Source organism: Phoca vitulina, unplaced genomic scaffold, assembly GCF_004348235.1.
Source record: "Phoca vitulina isolate PV1807 unplaced genomic scaffold, GSC_HSeal_1.0 scaffold18, whole genome shotgun sequence".
Taxonomy (NCBI): domain Eukaryota; kingdom Metazoa; phylum Chordata; class Mammalia; order Carnivora; family Phocidae; genus Phoca; species Phoca vitulina.
Genome location: NW_022589721.1, coordinates 33655483 through 33680298, shown reverse-complemented (window position 1 = coordinate 33680298; position 24816 = coordinate 33655483). Strand labels below are relative to the sequence as shown.

Sequence of the window (24816 nt, the reverse complement as noted above, 5' to 3'; positions counted from 1 at the left end):
TCACAGCGACCTATATCTTGCCCAGCCCAAAGGTCAGCCTTTCTAGCCTCCTACCTTGCTGCTGGGGGCCCCCCCCCCACACATCTAATGTCCCCAGGGCATTTGTGCTGGTTTCCTGGACACCCCATCTGCCCCCACCACACAGGGGCTCTGCCTGCCTCCTCCTGAGACCACGGGAGAGGCAGTGGCCTCCCCCTTTCCTCTGCTCCTCTCCAGCTATGCTCACTGCTTCCCAGACGTTCTGGGATGTACAGGCGGGGGCCATGATTGGAACTGTGTTCCCAGATAACTGGCTTCCCTTGAAACCTCTTGTAGCTTATTTTCTGCCTTTAAAGACTTGGTTCGGAGCAGTCCGCTGACCTCATTGGCCGAGGGCCCTGGACAATGTCACCTGGCCCCACAGTGACCTGCCCAGCGTGAAGCCCCCAGCCAGGCCCAGCCCCTGGATGCTCGGCGCCTGTATTCAGCTGCCCGGCCTGCGTGCCATTCAGCAGTCTGAGAAGAGCTGTCCCCTGCTGCCTCCCCATTCCGGCCACAGAGCCAGCCTCCCGGATGCTCCCACGAAACCCCGGGCATTCTGCCAGGGGCCTTCCACCACCAAACCTGCCCAGGAATGCCCACCGAGCCCCACCGGCACTCCGTTCCCCCAGTCACGTCCTCCCACATGGGCTCCCAGCTCTCTAAGGAGAAGCCAAGGTGCTCCGAAGGCCGAGAACCGCACAAGACCCGCCGGCCCTCTGCTAGGGTGCCCGGCACACGTCCACCCCGTCCGCGGCCTGCAATGCCCTTCGACACCCTTGGGGCTCACTGCGCCCCTCCCGGAATCTTGAACACGGCTCCCTGGTCCAGGTGACCCCCAACCTCCTGGTGAAACAGAGGCCCCAGCCCACCGCAGACCCTTCCCCGGCATTGTTTCCCGATGAGCTCCCTCGTGACTTTGGCCCCTTCCTCTGCCCCGAAGGCAGCCTCTCGACAACGGGTCTTTGTTGTTCTTTCCACTGCGTGTCCCTGGTGCCCACAGCACCTTGCAGGCGCGCCGTGACCAGCTGTTGGCTACATGCTTGGTGTGGCCGAACCACATTCAATCCCCAAATTTCAGCTCCCAACCACATCTCCAAACAGCCCACTCGGCTCACTTTTCCTCCATGTAGCCCGGGTCCTCGGAGGCCCCACAGACCCCACCGCAGGCCATAGCAGCCCGTCTGCCTGCAAAGATGGAAGGACCCTCCCCCGGCCAGGAATTAACACTCCTTCATCCTGGGAGAAATCCATCGTTCATCCCTTCACTGACACTCAGCAGGCCCCTCCCAGGCGCCAGGCACACGGGCCCTGGGACCCGGGACAAAGACCTCAGGCCGCCCGCCCGCAGCACATGCGTGTAGCAACCTTATCCCAACGCATTTGGCTTCCCTGGTGGTGTGCTCCGGGGGCGGGTGACCGCTCCGGGGGCTGGTGACCGCTCCGGGGGCAGGTGACCGCTCTGGGGACAGGTGACCGCTCCGGGGGCAGGTGACCGCGCCGGGGGCAGGTGACCGCTCCGGGGACAGGTGACCGCTCCAGGGGCAGGTGACCGCGCCGGGGGCTGGTGACCGCGCCGGGGGCTGGTGACCGCTCCGGGGGCTGGTGACCGCTCCGGGGGCAGGTGACCACGCCGGGGGCTGGTGACCGCGCCAGGGGCTGGTGACCACGCCGGGGGCTGGTGACCGCTCCGGGGGCAGGTGACCGCTCCGGGGGCAGGTGACCACGCCGGGGGCTGGTGACCGGGGCAGCCCTGCAGAGATGACCCTCTCCCCCAGCCCGCCCTCTGCCCAGAGAGCCAGCGGAGGTCCTCTCCCAGCCGGGCACTCACCTGCTGCGCCATCCCCGCCCCGATCCTGGGTCAGGCTGGTGAGGCAGTTCTCAGGGCCGCCAGCCACGCCGTCCCTCAGGCAGACGTCCCCGCGGGGGGCCAAGGAGCCGGGGGCAGGGTCGCCGGTGTCCCCGCCCACGCAGGCACAGGGGGTCTGCATGATGCCGCAGGGGTGGGAGCTGCGGCTGCCCGCCAGACAGGCGTCCAGCCAGCGACACAGCACCTGGCAGGCGGCCCGGCTGGGGGTGCGGTTGCCCACCACCAGGTACTCCACGGAGAAGTCGTCGCTGGGGCCCGGGGGCCCCCCCCGCAGCCGGGGGCCTCGGTCCAGGGCCGGCTGCTGGCGCAGCATCTGCAGGAACTGCTTGCTGGCCTGCAGGAAGGCCAGGGGCGCCGAGGGGTCACAGAGCTGCAGCACCTCATCGAAGCTCTCCACGCCCAGGTAGGTGCGCGTGGACTCCAGGAAGGAGTCGAACTGGTAGGTGCGGACGCGGCCAGGGCCGCCACAGGGCGCGGGCGCCTTGGCCACCTTCATGTAGAGCGTGTAGCGCCGAGGGTCGGGGTTGCGCAGGGTCCAGGAGCAGCGCGAGGCGTTGGCGGGGAACACGGCGGCCGCCGAGAAGTAGCCGAAGAACTTGCCCTGCACCAGCGTGGCGCACGGCTCGGCCCCGGGCCCCGCGTCCGCCCCCGCGGCCGCCCGCGCCCGCCACCCCAGCAGCAGCAGCAGCAGCAGCAGCGGGGGGCACAGGATCCGGAGGGGGCCTGGGGCGGCCGCCTGGCCCCTCATCCTAGCTCGCGGGGCCGCCGGGGTTCCGCGGGCTGGGCAGGCAGGCGCGGGCCAGGCCTTGACATGCCAGGGTCCGGCGACGGCGGGGCCGGGCGGGGCAGGAGCCGGGGGGGCAGGAGGAGGGGAGCGCTTCAGACGATCTCAAGGGCAGCAGTGGCTCCTAAAGTTCGGGGCCCCGACACGGGCCTGTGGCTTCAGCAGCAGCTGGAAGAAGAGCAGAAGAGGGGATGGGGTGAGCCCCCGGGGAGATTGGGACCCTGGGCACGCTGCGGCTGGGCCCCACTGCCCAGCCTGGGCTTTGCGCGGCTGACGTAGGGCCTGGCGCGGCTCCCAGGCACCTGCCCGGTCCACCCGTGTCTACCTCCTGCCAGTGTGTCCACCTGCAGGGGGCCGGGGGCCTCCTCCTCCAGCCTGGCCGGAGCAGGGATGGGTGGGCAGCACTGGGCCGGGGGCCGAGTGCCACCGGGGCCTTCGCTGTGTCCGTGTGGCTGAGCAGTCTGGTGTGGCTCCCGTGGGCTCCGGGCCTGCCTGCTTGCTCCTATCATGGCCACAGCCGCCGTTCGCCCCTGGGGCCTCTGGTGGGGGGCCTGGCTCTCTCTCCTGGCCATCCTGGGTCTTGGTCCTCTCTGCCCCTCCTCCTCCCCATCCCCTGCCTTTCAGGGAAGAACCCACAAACCTCAGCGGAAGGAAGGGGAGGGGGCTGTGGAGGGGAGAAGTCACTCCCTCCATCCCCCAGGGGTGGGAGTGCCTGCCCCTCGCCCGGTGCCTCCTCACCGCACTGGGACTGTGACATTACCATACGGGTCACTGCAGCCTCTCAGGCCGCCTCCCTCCTCCTCCTCCTCCCACCCTGGGCACCCACTGGCCCCGGGGCCCTGCAGCTCTGGGCAGGGAGGGCTGGGGACGGAGCCACCCAGAACCACATACATCCAGGCTTCAGCCGACACTAAGCCTTTGCCTCACCCCTTCTTTGCCAGGCCGGCACCGGGACCCCCAGCTTCAGGATGGGGACACCCAGGCTAAGAGGGTAAGTGACTCGCCGGAGGTCACAGTGAGGGGTAGGAGAACCCACCGCGAACCTCCCCCACTGACCCCAGCCTGTGCCACAGCTCACGGGGTCCCCTCCCTGCTCTGGGAGAGGGTGCTGGCCGCGTGCTGGGGAAGGGGCGGCAGCCGCCAGCCCCTTAGTGCAGGGACAGCGGAGCCACTCTGGGCTCAGAAATGGGCGATGCCCCTCCTGGACTCGCCACCACGTGCACCCTGGCAAGTTCCTTCTGCCTCCAGACCTCAGTTTCCCCACTATCGCCAAGGCCGCTAGCTGAGCCAGCTGTCCGTCCCACGCAGCAGCTGAGCCGGTGGGTGAAGAAGGAGAGCTGCCGCCGGCCCCCCAGGCGGCCCGGCCTCCCCTCTGCTGACCTTGCATGTGCCGGCCGCCTGCCCACAGGGACTCGCTGCTTCCTGCTGCCCAGGCCCAGCTGGCTGGCGTCCTTCCTGCACTGGCTGTTGGCGGAGCAGGGAGCTGGGCACAGGCGGCCCTGGGCCCTGAGCAGACCCAAGTGGGGGTGCCCGGACTTGGGCTGCCCCTCCTGGCTGTGTGGCCTCGGGCGAGTCCCTTTCCCCCAGCCTCGCTTCCCCATCTGTAAAACGGGAGGTGAAGCCTCACTCTCTCAGCAAGAGGGTAAGAGCTAGACCTGGGGGTTTACCTGTGTTCGGGGCAAGAGGTGACTCTAGAGGGGAGAGGAGGCTGGAGTGGGGTTCTGGATCTGGGGTAGCTGGGCCAAACCCGGTCCTCTGGGGGCTCTTTCGTGGCAGACATTTAGGTGCCCTGAGAAAAGATTTTACAAACTTCTCATCCTGGCACCTCTGGGCAGAGCTGAGCAGACTCTGCACTTGGCCCTTGGCCCCCCGCTGCCTCTAGACCACTTGGGGCCGGCCTTGCATGTGGGCAAAGCAGAGCCCCCTGGCCCTGGCCACCTGCCCCCCACATCATGGGGATGGAGAGGCCATGGCCAGGGTCCTACAGCCAATCCCAGACTTGGTCGGTCCCCTGCAGGCTTGGTGCAGAGAGGTGGCAGTGTGTTCCGAAACCTCCCCTGAGCCTCAGCCCCCACTGCAGCACCCCCACCCCCCCCACGCCAAGTCCCAGGCTGGGACCTAATGTGGAAGCCAGCCCCCAACCCAGGGGCAGCCTTTCCCTAATGCTCCAGGCCCAGGGGGATGCTGGCAGAACCCGGCAGAAACTGACCTCCACATACATCTGCCCACCTCACTGCACCCCATCACCGACCCCAGTGGGACTGCACAGTCTGAGATGACTCAGGCCAGGGCCCCCCTCGGCCACAGCCCCTCTCCTGTCCGTACACTCCCTCTTCATCCCAGCCCCTGGCAGCCCATCCCATAGCCTTCCCGCGGAGGGGGCTGCTCCCGGGGGGCCAGGAGCGGGTGCAGGAGGTGGCCTGAGGGCCTGTGCCAGGCACGGGGTCCTCTAGGGCCTCCGTCATCCCATCTGGAAGAAGTAGATGCTCAGCCATGTGGTGCTGGGATGACAGAGTGCCTCTGCGCTCACACCTCCGTGGATTCGGCGGCCTGGGCTGGAGGAGACATTCTGCGGAGCTCTGTCCTGTGCCCGGCATTTTGTGTTGACAGCAGCAAACTGTAACCTGGGGCACTTTGTTAGGGTTCCATTTGGGACCCCAGAGGAGTCAGCCTCAGTGGGACTCGTAGGTGCCGGGTGCCTGAGCCAGGATCCACAGCCTGGGCTGCCAGTCGGAGCTGGCCCCTCTGCGCCGCACCTAACCCGATGCCTGTCCCAGGGCCGCGGGAGCCGGGCCGAGCCGAGGTCCTCCCGGCATCCCTACCACCAGCCCTCATCGTCACTGGCTCACTCCACTCTTTGAGCACCTGCGGGGCGGGGGAGGGGGGTGCGGCCCGCTTGCAGTGTCCTGCACACCAAGAAGAGGTGGCGGGGAGGGTTAGAGGCAGGGCCGTGCCCCCAAGAAGGGCAGCCCTGCAGTCCATGGGGGAGAGTGGTCTCGGCGGGAAGGGCAGGGATGGTGGGGGGGGGGGGGGGGGGAGGGGGGGGAGGGTGCTGGGGAGAGAGAAGACAGAAGTCCCAGTGGCCAGCTGGGCTGTGGGATGTGTGTGGGGGACGTGCAGGGGTGAGGGTGTGGCAGGGGGCAGGTCAGGCAGAGCTCAGAGCCCCCTCAGGTAGCTGCAGCCCAGGACCAAGGCTCTGCAGTGAGCCTTCACAGACCCCTAGGGCCAGAAGATGGCCTAGAAGTGCCCACTCATGGGGTTCTCAAACAGCGTGCCTGGGAGCTCTGGGGTTCCCCACAAGGGCCACCAGGGAGCCAGGGTCGGGAGGGAAGCAGTAGGGTTCAGGTCACATCTCAGACTCGAACTGCCCCACACTGTGGGTGCTGGGGAAGGCTCTGCTGGCCAGAAGGCTGTCCCAGCTGCGAGTCTGAGCATCACGGGACCGGCCCGGCCTGGCTTCTGCTGGCTGGGTCACAGGGCAGAGGCCCAGGCTGTCCTTGGGATGGCTTCTGCACCTGCCAGTGGGCACTCACCCTCTACCTCCCAGGCCTCTCCAGTGAAATGAGGCCTCCTCCATCCCCACTGGCTCCCTACCTGATCCCCTCCAACAAGACCGTGGATAGGTGGCCCCGAGGCCCCTCTGAGCCTTCTTGCGCCAAGGCGGCCCCAGGCAGGCAGAGAACTGGGCAGGCTTGGGGCACACTGGTGTCAGGCCCCAGGTCATACAGCCGCGGCGGAGGCTAAGTGGAGTCTATCCCAGGCCACAGCGAGTGGTGCTGACACGGTGGGGGCGTATGGGGGTGGTCCTGACCGCTCTGGTGCCCGGGGCGGGGTCCTAGAGGGGACAGTGTCCGGGTCAGGTCCTAGGATGAGTGGGGGCAGGGCCTGATCTGATCTTCATTCTGGGGTCCCTCCTACGGCCGGGGGCAGGTGCAGGCAGGGAGAGCGAGGCAGGGGCCTGTGTAGGGTCTGGGCCAGGGGAAGCCGGGGTCACAGAGACGACGCTGGGTAGCGGGGGCCCTCAAGGAGATGGGAGGCAGCTCTGTGCCCATGTGCGGGCACGCGTGTGAAAGCACAGACGTGTGCATGTGCACACACACATCTGCGCACGCATGCACGTGTGTCACATGCTTGTACATGGTCGCACGGCAAGAAGAGAGCCGGGCTCAGCGTGTGCTCCCTGGGATGTGAGGGCCAGCCAGACGCTGGGACAGGAGGGGACCTGGAGGGGACCGCTTAGGGAGAACCCAGTGGCCAGGCCAGAGCCCCGAGGAGCCCAAGGCAGGGCCTCAGAGCGGGAGGGCCGGGCCCGGAGGAAGGCCGGCCCCACACCAGGCACAGGGCCAGCGGGCAGCTCCCGCGGCTCCCACAGCACCTGCCCGGGGCTGGCTCGGGCCCCTCCCTCGGCCGCATCCAGCGCGCAGGCCTCTGCCGGCGGTCAGGGCTCTCTGACTCTGCTGTGGCCACCCGGGAGGGGCTGGAGGAGGCTCCGCCCTGCCCCTGGTGCTGGGCTCTCGTGTGGCCACCGCCGGTCCTTTCCACGAGCGCTCACAGGGGGCTGTTTTCTCCCCACACACATGCCACTGGTCTGGTCACTGGTCCCCCAGATCCCAGCCCGGGTGACTGCAGTTTGTCACCCACTGCCCCTCTTGGGCTCCCAAGGACAGTGACCATTAGCAGCTGAGCTTCTTTGGGTGCCCACCTCCCCCATCACCTTCTCAGGGCCAAACTGCCTTTGCTGCCAGGAAGTTCTTCCTGGTGTCCAGCCCCCAGGCCCCTGGCCAGCTTCAGCCCTGCCCCTGCTGCAAGGCCTCCCCGAGCCTGCGCGGGAGGGCAAGGGAGCCCTGCAGGTGTCTGAGCGGAATCACAGGCTAGAGGCCACCGGAATGGGAGGGGCGTGACAGTGGGCGGGGGGGGGCGGCGGTGCCAGGTGGGGACAGGAAGCTGGGAGTCAGGGTGAGGAGGACCAGTGAGAGTGACTGCTATTTCCTGAGCACTGTCCACAGGCTGCTCCACGGGAACCCCCCTGTTCAATCCCACGGCACCCCCGTGCAGAAGGAGCAGAATCAAGGCCACAGCGAGGCTCCCAGGGCCACCATCAGCCGCGGGGTGCCCCGCCCACCTTCCACACCGTCCCAGACGCATCCATGCACGTGCAGGCCATCTGTGGCCCCGCCCCGACAGCAGAAGCCCCGGGTGCCTCGGTTTCCCCACCGTACAAGGGCCTGGGCTGGACGCTGCCCCCGCAGGCTCCATGATTCTCCAGCCCCACTTGGGTCTGTCCAACCCTCCTCCCCAGGCTCAGCACCCTCCCCCGCAAGGCCCAGTGCACACACACAGACCCACCTCAGGCCCGGCCTCCGCATCCCCTCCCCACCCACCCCAGGCCACCAATGGCATCCCCAGATGCCAGCCACAAAAGGCACTCTGTTGTCCTGCCCGGCCCCTGAACAGTGCCTGCCTGTGTGTCCTGGGAAGAGGCTGCACTGGGGGAGGGGTGGGTGGGCACCCTCAGCACCAGCAATAGCCCAGGGGCTGGCTGGCGGGCAGGGGCCGGCAGAGCAAGCAGGAGAGGCCGTCCAGGGACGCGCGACCACCCCCACCCATGGCAGCCTGCCCTCCCTGCCCAGGGGGTCCCTGAGCCCCCACACATCCCTCCTGGGCCGTAGCAGGTCAGGCATCCTGGTCCCCGGGGAGGCCGTGTTGGGTCTGATGGGGGCAGGGGGGGTACTGCTGACATCGATCCAGGACAACCCAGGACAAGGAGAGGCCAGGAAAGGCCAGGCAGGCCTCCCTCCATGAGCACAGAAGCAGGTGGGGCGTGAGAACTTGCCCCCCACCCCACAGCCACCAGCTGCCCGCACTCCCAGCCCGTGTGAGCCAGGCTCCCGGTGAACCCCCCATCTGACCTGCGGGGTACCCCAAGCCTGCCCTGAGGAGCCCCCAGGCCAGGCCCTTGAGAGGCCCTCCACATCACTATGCCTGCCAGCCCCAGCCCCTCAGGAAGCCTCCTTCCCTTGCCCGCCGGCCTGGGCCCAGGGGCCATGGGGGGGCACCTGGCTGGAAGCCAGGCAGAACTGTGCAAGAGAAGAGAGGAAGCCCCCCTCCCCACCCGAAGGTCCACTGCTGGGAAGGGCCTGTCCTGTGCTGGCTCTGCTTCAGGCCCCCCCATACAGACCCCGACCTGCTCCCCCACCCACGGAGGGCAAGGCCGTCTTCACCTCTGTTTCCCAAAGGAGGTCGACAGAGCCCCCGTCTCAGTAGTCAGGAGTGAGAGACTATCACCCCGCATCCCACCCCACTGCCCCAGGCCCCCCGGTCCCGGAGCCAGGGGCCAGCTCTCTGAGGGGCCTCGCCACGCCTCCTCTTGCCCAGAATCCCATCACCCCGAACCACTCACAGGCCTTGAAGATGCTCCGTGCACTCAAGCTCCTGGCTTTGCTTCCATTCTGCCCCTCCTGGGCTGCCCCCGCTGCCCCTGCCCGGCGAACCCCTTCTCGTCCTTCAGGGCACAGGGCAAGGGCCTGCCCCAGGAAGCCGTACCTGAGCCTGCCGGGCCCTCCCCGGAGCAGATGTGTCCTGCATCCCCACGCATGCACGCGCCCTCGCACACATGCACACGTGGGGTCACTCACATCCGGCACACTCCTGGGAGCGTCCTAAGTGGGGATAGGGACGGCATCTGTCCCAGGGCTAGGGGCTCCCCACCGGGGTGGGGGACTCTCATGAGGAGGGGGTCGCAGCGATTCCGAGTGTGACAGATGGCACTGTGCCCTCTCCTCTCTGTGTCGGCCGGCTCGGTGTCCGGAGTGAGCCCCTGTGCCCCGAGACAGCCAGAGGCTCTGCTGCCCTGCCCACCTGGCTGCTGGCTTGTGAGTGGTGCCCCTATCCACACCCCCACACCAGGATCTGTGCTCCCCAGGTTCCCAGGAGGATGGGCTTGTCCAAGGTCACCTGCCCAAGGTCACATGGAGAGGGCCAGCAGACAGCAGAAAGGTGGGAAGAAGTGGTCAGGAAGGGGCTGGGGGGCACGCTCAGGTCGTGGGGCTGCCCTGGGCAGAAGGTGCTGAGGTCCCAGGGGCATCCCCGGCAGGCCTGGCTGGGCGGAGACGGCAGAGGTCCTGACGGCGTGTGGAGGGGATGAGTAGAGACTGGCACTTAGCCTGCAACCGCTCCAGGGAAGTGAGGTCTCTGGCTCCCAGGGTCCCCGTACCTCCTCCAACAGCACCCCCAGGAGACGCAGGGTAGGCATCCTGACCCAGTGCTTGGAGGGGCAAAGTCTCCCCCAGCCGGAGGCTGCGGGGTACCCCAAGCCTGCCCTGAGGAGCCCCCAGGCCAGGCCCCTGACCCAGTGTGGCCACCGCCACCCACAGGGTGACCTCTGCTGTCTGTGGGGGCCAGCCAAGGAGAAGGACAGACAGAGAGAGGGGCTGGGGCTCAAGGCCCCAACCACAGCCCCCCTCCCCCAGCTCTGGAGGGAGACCGAGACGAGCGGACCCGGCGCCCCAGGGCAGGACCATGGGGCCCACGGATAGACAGGCTGGGGTGCTGGGAGCATGTGCGGGTGCAGAGAATGCATGCACACACATGTTCGTGCAGTGTATGAGGGAGTGTGTGTGTCCCAGGACACGTGTGTATGAGGCTTTGTGTGGGGGAGGCAGCGCGTGCACTCGCAGTATGAGCGAGCTGCCGGCGTGCTGGTGTGCAAGGGTGTGCGTGCACACATGTGAGTGCGCGAGTGCGCGTGCTCTTGTCGAGAGGAAGGCTTCCGGAGGCACCACCTGCGAGGTGGGGCCCAGGGACAGGTCAGGGCTCGTCTGGGCCGCGGCGGGGAGCAGGGGCAGCGGGCGGCGGAGGGCACTCTCTCCCTGCCGATTCTCTCTCCTTCCATGCATTCCCCAGGGCATGGATGTCACCCCCCAGCCAGATCAGGTCCTTACCAAGACCTGCCCTCGACAGCCCCAACCTCAGCGGCGCCCTTTGCGGTGCTCGGCACTCTGGGGCACCGGGTGGAAGGGCTCCTGGCCCTGAGTCATGGAGTCTCCGAGAAGCGGCTGGTCCAAAGTCACCTTGCCAAGCAGGAGGGAGCTTGGGGCCATCAACTCCCATGCAGGCTCAGGGCTTAATAGGGGTTGGGGGGGGTGAGGCGCAGACTTCAGGGGGTGGGGTCTGGTGCTCCCTCCGTCCCCCCATCCAGGTGGGGGTCAGGGCCCTGCAGGGCCCTGCAGAGCTCTGAGGCCTCTGCCCACCAGCCCTCAGCATCTCTTCCTCAGGGACCTCAGCCCATGTCTCAGCCAAGAGTCAGAACCCCAAAACTGGCAGCCAGCCTCCCAAAACTGCCTGGGCTGGGGCCCAACTCTGGTGCCTGCCCTGGCGGCCTCTCCTGGCTTCTGGTGGTGCTGGGGCTCACAGAGGTCCATGCACGGGAAGACAGGTGGTGGGACCAGCACAAAGATAATGGAGGTGCCAAAGGCGACAGTGGGGGTGGGGGGCGAGCCAGAGGCCCACAGTGTACACTGGACACTTCCATTTGCCTGAACCATTTACAGGACAGACACACGCAGTTGTCTTGTGGCAAGCTAGGGAATCGCTAACGGTCACACGGGGCAGGAGGACCTGGAGTTTGGGCGCGAGATGGAGACTCCCTTCTGCTCCCCAGACCCTGTGTTCCCATCCGTTGCCACTTCTTCGGTTAATAGGCATGGGTTCACATGAAGAAGGGGGAGGGCAGGGGAAGTGAGGGCGAGCAGGACAGAGGTGCCCCCTTAGCGTGCTTGGCGCTTTGTCCCTGAGCGCCAGTCTTTGCCTCACCCTGTGAGACGGGGGGACTGCCGGCCCCAGCACACAGCTGAGGACGCCAAGCCGGGGCAGGCTCATCGGGGATCCGAGCCCAGAGCTCTGCATCCAGCCGCAACTGCAGGTCTCGGGGCTCCTGGGGGGAGGGGCTCCTAGTCCGTCCCCTGCAGCTGTGCCCATGGAGACTCTCCCCTCTGAGCAACACCTCACCCTGGGATGTGCGCGTGCACAGTGGGGTCCAGACCGCAGGGCAGTGGTACTCTGTGCGCTTTTCTTGATGGGACGCGCACGCTGCACTGAGTCTGCTCCTGTTGCAAGTTGGGTGCGGGGGTCTTGGGGGGCATTTGGTCCTGACGGATGTAGTCTACCATGCGGCACAGGTGTGGGGGCGGCAGCACCTGTCACTGGCTGTGCGCTCCGTCTCCTCTGAGCCTGCTGTCCACAGGGGCGCCCGCCACTGCTTTGACATGTCCATCAGGCCAAATCGCCACCCCTCTTTAAGATCCCCTTGGTCCTCCCCCGGCTCGCAGGAAGCAGCCCAAAGCCTCCAGGGCTCAGGTCGGGCCCCACTCCCTCTGAAGTCCCCACCTGCCATTCATCCTCCTTTCCAAGTCCTGTCCATTCCTCACAGCTGTCCTGTCGCCTGCCACAGGGCCTTTGCATGGCTGCTCCCTTCCCTTCACCATACCTACCCACCCCTTCTGGCAGAAGCCTCTGTGGGAGCCCCACATCTGGACCCCTGCAGGCTGGCCGTTATCCTCCACCCCCTAGAGCTGATTCACAGGGCTTGTCAGAGCGTCTTCACTCCCATCCTCTCGTCAGCCTTCACATTGGGGGTGTGGGGCTGTGACCATGCCCTCCCCCTGGCCCTCACGGCACCCCAGTGAAGTGTACCCACGTGGGCACCCCCAGGTGTAGTGTGTGTGTGCATGCGGACGGCGCACAGGGGCCCCGGGCCATGCGTGTTTCCCCGGAAATCACAGCCCTGCCCTATGGCGCAGCTGCAGCCGGGGAGGCCGGAGGTGGGAGGGTTGCAGAGGACAAGGGGAGTGTGGGTTTGCTGGCACAAACCCTCCAGGTTCAGGGTCTTCCTGGGGCTCAGATAGAGCTTGACTCCCAGGGTCCAGCTCCTGCACACAGTGCGGGACACAGGACCTGCCCCAGGGTGAAACGCGGCTCAACGGGACGCTGCCATCCGGGGCGCGCACTCCCAGGAGACCTGCACCGCGCTGCGCACAGATGTGACACTGTGCGTGTCTGCACACACATGCCGGAAGCGTGCGTGGCACACATGTACACAAACACGCTCGCTCACGCCTGTGCACAGTGCGCAAGGGCACGGGGGCCAGGCGAGCGGACAGACAGGTGACGGGGCCTGGCGGGCAGCAGAGGGCCCGGCGGGAGGGCGGGGCGGCCGGGGGCTGCCCAGGATGGGGCGGGCGCGGGCGGGCGCGGAGGAGACGGAAGGGGCGGGCAGGCCCGGCGGGCGGGCGCGGGCGCCCTCTCCCGGCCGTCCGGGGCAGCGCGCCGCCCTCTGCCACCGCCACCGCAGCCCCGCGCCGGCCGCCCGGGCCCCAGCCCGGAGGTGTCCCCAGGGGGCGGGCTCGGGTCCCCGGACCCGCTCCGGGAGGCGGGGCCGGGCCGGCCGGGCGGGCCAGGGGAGCGATGGCGCCACGCGAGGCTGCCCGCGTTCGGCCGCTCGCCCGGGCCTGCCGGGGCCGCCCGTGGCCGAGCCTCGCAGCCGAGTGTCTGTAGGCGCGCCGCTGCCTCGGGACCTGGCCGGCCCGGACGCCGCAGACCCAGCACGCTGCGGGCCCAGCACGTTGGATCGCGGGACGAGCACCGAGGGCCTGGGCTGGAAGGGCTCCGCGAGCATAACCCGCGCTCCCATTGCACGGACGCGGCCGCCGAGGCCCGAGAGGGGCCGGAGCCTGCGGACGAGGGAAGGGACTTGGAGGGCTCGGCAACTTAGCTGGGTCCCTCCCTGCCCGGGGTCGGCGGAGTGCGGCGTGAGGCCGAGGGCGACGAATCGCCTTGTGTCCGCCCCCGCGCGGGAGCGCGGCGGGGACAAGAGCCCTTCTCCAGGATCCGAGGCAGCAAACTCCCGGCTCGAGCCCCCCGCGCCGTGCCCGTCCGCGCGCCGCCGGGGCGCATTCCCGCGGGCCTAGGGCTCGGCCCCCCGCCGCCCGGGTCCCCGGGCTCCCGGGCCGTCCCCCGCCCCCCAGATCCAGGCGCAACAAGTCTGAAAGCAGCGCGGAGGAGCAGCGAGCGATCCGGGAAGGAAGGCGCCGGGCTCGGCGCGGGGCGCTCCGGGATCCCCGAATGCGCGCAACGTCCGCCTCTAGGGACCCGGCGCGGGTGGCGGGTGCTCGGGTGACTCGGCGGGCGGCCCACATCCCCTCCCTAGGCTGCGACTCTGCGCGGGCGGGGGCGCGCCCAAGAGCCCCCGCCCCCTCCTTCGCCTGCTTGACCTTGCGGGGGTACTCAAAGCCGGACCCGGCGGCACCCGGCGTCGGGGCGCAGAGTTTCTCTATCGCCTGCGGTCGGGGAGGGAGCGACTCCCTCCCTCGACCTCCCTCTTTGCCTCCTCGGCTGCGGGGGTCGTCGGGGAATGGAAGGTTTCAGGGTTCTAGAAGACGCCATGGCCGCTTCTCCAGACCCCAAACACCATATACCACCTCCCGGATACGAAAAGGGACCCTAGCCTCCGGTTCCCCCCACTCCACCGCCCGCGCGGCCGCTGCTCGGAGGGGGCGTGTGATTGTGTCTGTGGGGGAGGGCACCAAGGGTCTCCTTGGGTCCCGAGGGTGGGGTGGGAGCGCAGATCTCCCAGCCACCTTCCCAACACCTACGCCAAGAGGCTCTTCTAGGGCGGGGGTGCGCGCCCCCTGCCCACCCACGCGCCTTCACGCCTTTCAACTCCTCCCGAGTTGCCGCTAAGGAATCCCTGCCCCAGACCCGGGGGAATGCGACGTGATGGGGAGCGCCCCGAGCGGAAGGGTGCCTAGGAGGGGTGGGTTATGGCTCGTCAGGTCCCAGCCTGGGTCCTTGCGCTCCAAGAAACTTGGAATCCCAAAATAAAAGTGGGAAGGGTAAGGTGCCCAGCGGGCTGGGGCCTGGCTGCCAGGCTGGGCGCTCTCTCGGAGCTGCCTGGGAAGTGACCCAGCCGGAGCCGCCGAGGCTCGGCGGAGGGACCGGGGCTCGGAGCCGCAGCCTCGGACTAGCTCTCCCGGCCGCCTGGCTCCGCGGCTGTTCTCCTCTGCGCCGCCCCCTCCGAGGCAGGCCCGAGGCGCGCTCTGCCCTGCCCAGGGGGCCACGGGGACCCGGGGAGAGGGCGCCTGGCTGGGCCCAGAGCCCCCAGCCTCCCCGGGAGGGAGACGTGCTCATTCCTCGAGGCAGCTACGCGCGGCTCCCAGACAGCGCAGCGGCGGCGGGGGGCCGACGGCCTCTGCCCGCTGGGGATGGGGACCGAGGAGTGCCCGGCTCCTAGCCTCGCCGCTTCGCGCGGAGAGGGCGCAGGGCCGACCCAAAGTTCGGAGCGGCTTATCCGCGCGGCCTGTCCGAGCAAGTGGAAAAGAAGACGAGAACAGAACGAGCCAGGTCGTTTGTGTGTGGGGGTGGTGGGGGGTGGTGGGGGGCGCTAGGGTGGCCCTCTGCCAATTCCCGATTCGGGGGGAAGAGAACCTCCGGGGGGCTCCAAAGCCAGTGCCGGGTCTACCGGGTGAGGGCTGAGAGGGGGAGACCGAGGCTTCTCGTGCCCGCCCAGGGGCTCTGCGTGGGGGGAGGACATATCCGGCCCCTACAATGTCTGTAGGGGGCTCTGAGTGTCATGAAGGGAAGGGGGACACACTGGGGTGTCTCTCCTCAACCTACCTGGGTCTATGTGTGGCTGTAGGGGTCACATCTGGGGCTCCCAAAGACCCCTGCCAGCATCTGTATGTGTTGGGGACACAACGGGAACGCCTTCTCCAGCCTGCCCTGGGTCTGTGCGTGTGATGGGGAGGGGATGCCTTCCCCAGCCCAGCCTGCTAGCCTGGCCAGGCTGCGTGTGTGGACTGGGGGGGGGGGGGGGGGTGAGCAGCGCCAAGGAGCCTCTACCACGTCCAGGGTCGCCCCCTCCTCAGCCCGCCCGGTGCGGGCGCTCAGAGACCTGCCGGATTCCGTGGCTGCCGCTGGAGGAGGCAGGGGGCTGGGGGGGGGGGTCCAAACTCCCGAGCTCCGAGCGCAAACCTCGGAGCTGCGAAGCCCCAAACGGCGAAGTTAGGAAGTCCGGGCGCCCGCCCCTCCCCCGACCCCCTCCCACCCTCGCTGCGCCCCTCTCGCCGCGCCCCCAGCCCCCAGTTCCCAGCCAGAGCCTTCCTTACCTTCCCCAGCAGCGGCGGCCCCGCCGGCGAAGACTTGATCCGGCGAGTTGCAAATCCCCAGGAGCGCCCCGCGTCGCCGGCGGCCGAGCTGGGCGCCCGATCCCAGGGGGGGGGCTCCTCCTGCCGCCGCCGCCCCCGGCCCGCTCCAGGCCTAGCCGGACGCACCCCGGGGTGCCCCCGCCAGCGCACGCAGGCCCCCTCCCCTCCCCCCGCCTGCTGGAGCCCCCCAGGCGCCTGGGGGTCCGGATGCCCGGGCTGCAGGCGATGCGGGGCGCGCGGGCCCGGGCCCGGCCAGGACGCGGCGCGGCCGCCTGTGCTCCCGGCTCGCCGGCTCCGCGCTCGCTCCGCCGGGGCCGCCGCCAACGCCGCGCCCGCCGCCGCCGCCTGCGCTCGCCGCTCCCTCTCCGGCCGCCGCCGCTCCGCTCCTCTCGCCTGCCCCGCTCTTCTCGCCTTTTTTCCCCTTCCTGAGGGGGGGGCGAGCCGAGCTGAGCCGGGGGCGGGGCGGCGAGGGGAGGAGGAGGAGGAGGCCGAGGACGGGGAGAAGGAGGAGGAGAGAGGCGAGCTGCTTCCCCCCACCGGGCTGCCGGCGCTCCCCAATCTCTCGCTCTCTGAAACTGGATCCCGAATCGGGAGCCAGAGACTGCATTACGGATTACATCAGGCTTTATAGAGCTTCCAGATCACACATTAGAGGGGAGCGCGAGCGGGGGGCGGGGTGTGGGGGAGGGGAGAGAGATAAGGGGGGGTACGGATGAAATGCACACACACGCGCGGCACACCAAGGAAAGCCCAGTTCCTGCCCCATGCAGCAGGAAAGCCAAGAGTTGGGTTTCTGCTCTCTGTCTCTTCCAGGAGCCGAGGAGTGGCTGCCCACTGGCTGGTTGGTGGGTGGATGAATGGATGGATGGATGGATGGATGGGTGGATGGGTGGATGGATGGATGGATGAATGGATGTGTGGATGTGTGGATGGGTGGGTGGATGGATGGATGGATGGATGGGTGGATGGATGAATGGATGTGTGAATGTGTGGATGTGTGGATGGGTGGATGGATGAATGGATGGATGGGTGGGTGGATGTGTGGATGGGTGGATGGGTGGATGGATGAATGGATGGATGGGTGGGTGGATGTGTGGATGGGTGGATGGGTGGATGGATGGGTGGGTGGATGGGTGGTTGGATGGGTGGATGGACAGAGGATAGATGGATGGAAGGAAGGAAGTTATAAGGGGTTGTACATAGAGAATAGAGGAACATGGAAGGATGGGACAAGTGGAAGGATGGGTGAGGCAAGTGGTGTAGAGGAAGGAGGTGTGCCAGAGGATAGATGGATGGATCTGAAGTCGGAGAGGTGGGTGGGATGTTGAACGGAAGAATGGAAGGTGGATGGATGGATGGAGGAAAGAGACTGGTGAGGACGGACAGGATAGATGGGTGCATAAACAGATGAATGGCATGTGAGCGGAGGGCTGAAGAGATGGTGGCCTGTGTGGGGGGGTGGGGTGGAATGTGTGGACAGGCGGATGAGAGTGAATGGCAGGTTGGATGAAAGAAGTGAGTTATGATGAGGGGTAGAGTCAGAGGCATAGACGCTGGACCCCATCCAAGAGGATCAGAGGGGGTAGGGGGAGAGCCGACTTGTACTGTCCAGTTTGGGTTTTCCAGTCTTTTCTTGGGGGGACTCCTAAGAAATGCTGAGGGAGGAGCTTAGGGGAAGAGCCAAGAGGAGATGGGTTTGAAAGTAGAGGTGTAGCCCACATCACCCTGTGTGGCTGTCCTCACTCGTCCCTCTCTGTTCTCATCCCCCATCCATCCTCCTTTGACTTGGTGACAGTGGGGACATCCCAATTCCATATTTGGATTTTGTTTTCCATAAACTGATGGTGACGGCCCCTTTAGCTGCTTTATCTCCCATCATAAAGTGTCCATAATCCCTCTTCTCCTGAGACCTTTAGCCAGATACCCACAGGGGGCCTCTCTAGAATGAAATCCAGAGTCTTGGAGGAATGACCTCAGGGAAATACTTCAGGATTCTTCTCTACTAGGATGCCAACGCCTCCCAGCTCCTGGCTCCTTTTGCACAACTTGTGGTCCACTCTGAATGCAGACCCTCTTTGGCTCTGCCTGAATACTCAATACATTGCATACTTATCACCGTAACAGTCCACTTACACTTTTGCTGTTCAAGCTCAACATCTGGTCCAAGTGTCCGCTTTTCTCAGCAGACGCATCAGGAGACTCTATCCAGGTATCATCACTGTCACCATCACACATCAATGCAGTCCTCGTCACCATCCACCCCTGTGCTGTTCTCCCCGTGATCGTCACCATAGCCCCCACCCAGGGCCCTGATATCCCCATCGCAGCCAACACCATCACTGGTCGCTGTCAGCACCCCCACCATAAGCACTGGCCCCGGGGGGTTGGGGGGGGCAACTTAAGTCAGCCTAGCACCCGGCTCACTGCTCATCTCAGCAGATGAAGCTCTGTCCAAACCAGACCCTCTCACAAGGCCGGTCTGGGGCCTAAAGCTCTAGAGGCGTCCTGAGACAGCCCGGCCAGCGGAGACAAAGACCATGAGACGGGGAGGGCCTTCCCCAGGACAACCTCCAGGCACCCTGAATGTTCCCTTCCCTCCTGAGGGACAGAGCCTTCTTCCCCAAGTCTCCGAACTGAGAGAAGAGATGGAGGTGGTGCTGGGGTGGGGCTGCCTCCGAGGCCCCCCAGCTGCACCTGCCCACTCATCCCACCGCGGAGTCCACCACCGGGTCCTTCCTGCAGCTGCCTGGCCTTGCTGTTCTCCCGCACCAGCAGCCTGTGGCCACCAGGGGGCCTCTGATATTCGGCGGCGAGGCAGCGCCAGGGTGCGGGCTGCTCTGAGTCAGGATTTCAGCTGCTGCTTTCCCACCAGCCCTTCTCCCTGCTGCTGGGGGAGGGGGCAGCCACCCCCACTCCTCCGCTCTGGGTCGGGGTTTGGGGTTCCCAGGGCGAGGCAGTGTCCCCTCGGATTGGGGCTTCTCAGCAGGGCCAGGCCTTCCCCCTCTATGTGGGGACTTCTTGCTTCCTTCCCCAACCTGCCCCTTTTAGAAAATTGACCCCTTGTCCCAGTTCCTGATCCAGAATCCAGATAGTTCCCCCACGTGGAGGCAGAGAGGACCCGGGCCCCCTCATGCTCCTCCCCAAGGAGGAAGAAGAGTCAGCTTGGCGCCTGAAGATCAGATGTGGGTAATTCCGCCTGTTGTCCCCCCTTCCGCCCCCAGCTCTCAGCTGAATGACCTGAAATAAAGAGACTCGCCTTTACCGGCCTGCAGCCTCAGTTTCCCTGTTAGTGCATGAGTATCTTGACTGAATGGTTTTGAAGGTTTCTTATGGCCCAAACACTCCCAGATTCTAGACCTCTGAACCCATGGCCACTTTTCCAGAGATTTGCTACCGATTTATATCCAGCAACTTCTCTACCTTGACCTTTGACCCTTACCACTCACACCCAAAACTAGAGGCCTGGCCACAGCTTGAAGAAACCCAGGATGGGCTCAGTATGGCAGGCTGAAATTGATGGTCCTCTGCTGGGCCAACCTTATCCAGTGGGAAACCAGGTTCTAGAACCTCCTCATACAGCCCTGGAGGGAGAATGACACTTGGCGCCTTAAGGCCCTATTCACGGTCATTAACCATCTCTGATCTCAGCCATTCAATCACCAGTGACTTCTAAATGACTTTGAACTCATTGATCACTGACCCTGGTCACACACTGAACACTGACCAAAATCACATACTGAGCCCTGACCCTGTTCATACACTGAGCCCTGATTCTGGTCACATACTAAGCCCTGAACCTCATCACACTCTGAGCCCTGACCCTGGTCACACACTGAGCCCTGACCCTGGTCACACTCTGAGCACTGATCCTGGTCACACACTGAACCCTGACCTTGATCACAAAGTGAGCCCTTCCCTGGTCACAAAGTAAGCCTTGATCTTGGTCACACTCTGAGCTCTGACCCTGATTATACTCTGGACCCTGACCTTAGTCACACTCTGAGCCCTGATCCCGGTCCCACTCTGAGCCCTGACCCTGGTCACATTCTGAGCCCTGATCCTGGTCACATTCTGAGCCCTGATCCTGGTCACACACTGAGCGTGACCCTGGTCACAAAGGGAACCCTGACCCTGGTCACACTCTGAGCCCTGACCCTGGTCACACTCTGAGCCCTGACCCTGGTCACACAGGGAACCCTGACCCTGGTCACACTCTGAGCCCTGACCCTGGTCACACACTGAGCCCTGATCCTTGTCACACTCTGAGCCCTGACCCTGGTCACACACTGAGCCCTGACCCTGGTCACACTCTGAGCCCTGACCCTGGTCACACACTGAGCCCTGACCCTGGTCACACTCTGAGCCTTGACCCTGGTCACACTCTGAGCACTGATCCTGGTCACACACTGAACCCTGACCTTGATCACAAAGTGAGCCCTTCCTTGGTCACAAAGTGAGCCTTGATCTTGGTCACACTCTGAGCCCTGACCCTGATTATACTCTGGACCTTGACCCCAGTCACACTCTGAGCCCTGATCCTGGTCACACACTGAGCCCTGACCCTGAGGACATGCTGAGCCTGTTTCTGTGGCAAGCTCTTTGGTTGCTCGGCTGAGCATAAACTCTAAGGCATCCCTGAGGGACGGCAAACAGGAACGTTCCAGGGGCCAGGGAGACCCCAGGGCAGAGCAGCAGAAACACACCTTAAAGTCCTGTCTATTTCCAAGCATTTTCACATAGGACCGTCCCATTCTCAGAGTGAGAAGCGAGGGCTTGGTTAAGGGGGGTATTTGAGGTCATGTTGGGAGTTGGGGTGGTCTAGAACCAATGGTCTCCCCGCCCTGCCTTCAGGGACAGAGGTGCAGTGAGGGCACTTAGCATCAGGGAACCTTTCCCAGGGTCTTCAGAGGTCACTGGGTGCAGGGGAGGAGGGGACAGCGCAGGATTTCCAGCCCAGGGCATCCCGGGGTCCTCTCCAACTCTTCAGTGAACTTTGCAAGCCCGAGCCAGAAGGGTGAGGGGTGGGGGCTGAGTGTGGGGAGTAATTAGCTGATTCACATGCACGATAATTAATTGTGGATGCAACAAGCCGCAATTAGCCTCCCAGTCAGGACACAGGGAGTCTGCAGTGCCACTCAGCAGAGACGAGGCCCCGCCCGGCGCCCTCGGGCACCCCCACCCCTTCCCACCTGCAGCTCAGCCCTCCATCCTTCCCGGAACAGCTGGGGGGAGAGGAGGTGAGGGAAGAGGCTCCCGGTTCCTCTGGGATGCTCTCACCTCCCTGTCAGCAGGCAAGGCCCAGTCCAGGCACATGACAGACACTGCTGGAGGCCCTCACTGGTCCCAGGCTGGAGCCTGGGCCTGGAGGAGGACAGTGGGCAGACCCTCCACTAAGGAAAGACTCTGCATCGGGGCCAGCGCAGAGCTGGGGTGACGGGCAATCATCCCGCGGGGCCCGGGCCGATGTGCAGCCAGCTCAGATTCTGTGACGTTCCACGGTCTTGTGCACCCGCCCAGGCCAGGTCTGGACGCACAAGTGATTCGGGCTGGAGGCTCCCCCCAGGCAGGGCTCCCGGGCCTGAAGGTGCAGAGAGACCTGTCATACTCGGCTCAAGCAAACAGCCCCCCCACCGCCAACCGTGGTTCCAGGCCCTGCCACAGAGCGCGGGGCTGCTCAGCGCCTCTCCCTTCCCCGCACTGGGGGCTCCGGGTGAGAGCGGGGCGTCCTCCAGGCCGGTTGACGCGGCCGCTGCGGCCAGACTCAACAGGGTTGTGTCCTGACTGCTCCGTTTTCTAGCTGTGTGACCTCAGGCGAGTCACCTACCGCTCTGCGCCTGCTCCATCTGTGAACTGGGGATGATGACAGTGCCCACTCGTGTGGTCTTTGTCAGGATTAAACCAGGAAATGGCGTCACCCAGCCTGACGCAGATGCATGTGCAGGGAAGTGTGCAGGCCCCATTCTCATTTTCTTCGGTGCCGACTTCCTGGCCAGGGCCCAGCTCCCCCCCCCCCCCTGCACTGACTCAGCCCAGCCCACAGGACGGAACCCCCTTCTTCCAGCCCCTCTGGGTCAGCAGGCATGACTGCTGCCCCCGGCATCATCCCGCCTCAGGCCACAGTGCCCTGCCTCGCCCTACTCCAGTCCCACAGGAGTTTCCAGGGACCCTCTGTGTACAGTGGGCGTACTGGCCCTGCAGGCCTGCGGACGTGCGTGCGGGCTGGCTGCGTGCTGGAACCCAGGCCGGCAGGCGGGAACACAGGAGGGGGCGCTCCTCACGATCCTGGGGGCTTAGAGCCGCTGCCCCTTGGGAGTTCCTCATACAGCTGACCTGAAGCCCTCTGGCTACAGCCCTGTCCGGGCCCCGTGTCTGCCCACGTGTGTGAGGCCCCAGGGAAGGCCAGGCCTGCCTGACACAGCAGTCCTCACCTCACAGATCTGAGGGCTCACTTGGGCCTGCAGAGACTAAGGTCCCTTCAGCCAGGCACCGTGCTTGCTCCCATGGATGGTGTCAAAGCCCTGGGGGCACCGGGGCATGGGCACTCCCAGGGAGACATGCTTCCTGAGAGTTGGCCCCACAGGCTGGGAGAGAGGCAACACACCGGGCAGAGGTGAGGAGAGAAGGGCTAGGGCAGCGGGGAAGTGGCCAGTCCACTTTGCTGAGCTCACCCGTGTGGCCACAGTTCCCTTGTCTGGGCTGGGCAGCCTTACTTCTCTGTGCTCCACAGGAAAGGCTCAGAGAGGTGAAGGCTCCGGCCAAGGCCACACAGCGAGGCCCCATCGGCCTGGACCCAGGGCAGGCTGCAGGGGGCCGAGGACACTCAGGACCAAGTGCTTTGCAGTGTGTCCGCACCCAGCCCCAGGGAAGCCTGTCCGGGCCGCAGACAAGGGGCCTGGCTGCGGGGACCCCGGCCTCTCCCCACACAAGGCCGGACGCCAGGTGCCCCCCTGGCCATGGTGCTGACGCCGAGTCCCCAGCCTTCTCCCGAGGAGCGGGGCAGGGGGCTGTGGGCGAGCCTCGGCCAGCCCAGTGGCCCTGCGCACTCCTTGCGCGCCCCTTGCCTGCCCCGTCCTCCCTGGGCGGAGGCAGCCGGGGAAGCCCTGGGACCCTGAGGCCCCTGCGCGTCGTGAAGCCTGGCGTACGTGCTGCTGCACCTGCTCGGAAGCTGTGCTCGAGGAAGAGACTGTCCCCTGCCCCCATCGGCCCTCGGGGCAGCGACCAGAGGCCACGAGGCATGGTGCCTCTCCAAAGCTGGAAAAACTGCAGCTCAGAGAGCAGATGTGACTTGCCCGAGGTCACATGGCCAGGGGCGAGGACCAGCGTGGGCCCGGAGTCAAAGACTTGTTCTTTAGAGGGGGTCTTCGAGACTGACAGGTGGACAGGGAAGGAGAGGGAGTGGCTCCGGGCCAGGAACCGCCCTGGACCCTTCCTGAGCACTGCTTCCAGTCCTCACGGCGTCCTGCCTGAGCCCCGGCCTGGTCCCGAGATGGCCCAGGTCCCTCATCACAGACTGAGTCCTGGCCTTGGTCCTGTGCTGGCCCTGATTCCTGATCACAGACTGGCCCTGACTCTGAGCACATACTGATCTCTTATCACTGGCTGAGCCCTGATCCTGGGCATACACTGTATACCGATCCATAATCACAGACTGAGTTCTGACCCTCTAATGTCCTGGTCACTTCCTGAGGATTAGCATCACCCACAGTCATGGGACCCATTTTCCTCAAGCCCCTCTTGTGCGACTGGGGCCCTGCCCACGCCAGGCCCAACCCTTCCCCCTCAGCCCTGGTTCCCCAAGCAGAGGCTGGGTGGACTTTAGGGCCTGAGCACACAGCTGTCCCTCCAGGCCTTCTCTCTGGGCTTAGCCAGCCCAGGGAATGCAGGATACCAAGCGAGCTCTGGGAAACATTCAGTGGTGGGAGATTAAGCATTTAATAAATAGTGCAGTGAAAATCAGAACAATCAGAGGGATCAGGGAGACAACAGGAGCGGAGGTTAAAGGCGGCCATGGAGGCCCTGCACTCCATTGGCCACACTCAGCATGCAGCAGGCTCCGAGCGGTGCGGACAGTGAGTGGGCCCCCTTGCTCCTCTTGGGGGCTGGCCAAGGTTTCCCTCACCTACCCTTGGTGCCCACCCAACCTCCCCACTAAGATGGCATACTCCCACATATTCACAGCTCACAAGGACCCCAGACATGACCTGGGCCTCTGCGTGTATCCTCCCCATACCTCAGCCCCAATGTCCCATACCCATGGCCCTACTGGGCGGTCTCACTGTCTCCAGCTATCACTGGTGGTGCGTCTGATCTGAGCACCCCAGGACACAGTCCGGGCCAGGAGGTGGGTGCACAGACATACTGATCCTGATTCCTGATTGCAAACTGAGCCCTGACTCTGAGCACAAAGAACAGTAGATACATAACTCCACAGCAGGGTTTCTCAAAGGGTGGCCTTGGACACCTGGGGGTCCATGGGGTTGACAGCCTGGGGATGGGTCTTGGAGTCCTCAGCGCCCAGAAGTCTGAAATCCACCTGGGGGATAATGGGGGCTGGGCCTAGGTCAGAAGCCTGACTCCCACTGTGTGCCCTGAGTCTCCCAGGCCCTCTTCACCAGGCTGGAGGTCATCTCTCCCTGTCTGCCCTGTCCTAGCAGGGCCTCAGCCCAGGCAGTCCTGTGTGGTGGACGGGCCCTCTTGGGGTAATCACGACGCTGACCCCGACATGCCCCACTGTAGGCAGGCAACACCCCCATAAGGTGCCCTCACTTCCCAGCGCCCCTCCCTGAGCTGTGGCACGTGACTGGCTCCAGCCGATGGAGTCCCGTCCGTGGGGCTGGGCCCTTGGAGGCCCCCAACTTCTCCATACTTCCCCCTGCTTGATAAAGATGACGACCGGCAAGATCTGGGGCTGGTGGGCCACAGATGGAGGGGCCTGGGTCCCAGGT

The 24816-nt window shown here is 65.5% G+C and overlaps 1 protein-coding gene across 1 annotated transcript in view; it reads right to left on the bottom strand.

Annotated features, from left to right (window-relative positions):
• ADGRB1 (adhesion G protein-coupled receptor B1) overlaps positions 1-16010 on the bottom strand; it is an 81898-nt gene extending 65888 nt beyond the window's left edge. The window contains 3 exon segments of the mRNA XM_032415564.1: positions 1850-2840; positions 4340-4461; positions 15833-16010. Of these exon segments, the coding sequence (XP_032271455.1) occupies positions 1850-2636 (787 nt within the window). The 5' untranslated portion in view covers positions 2637-2840; positions 4340-4461; positions 15833-16010.
• Positions 16011-24816: the final 8806 nt, after the last annotated feature.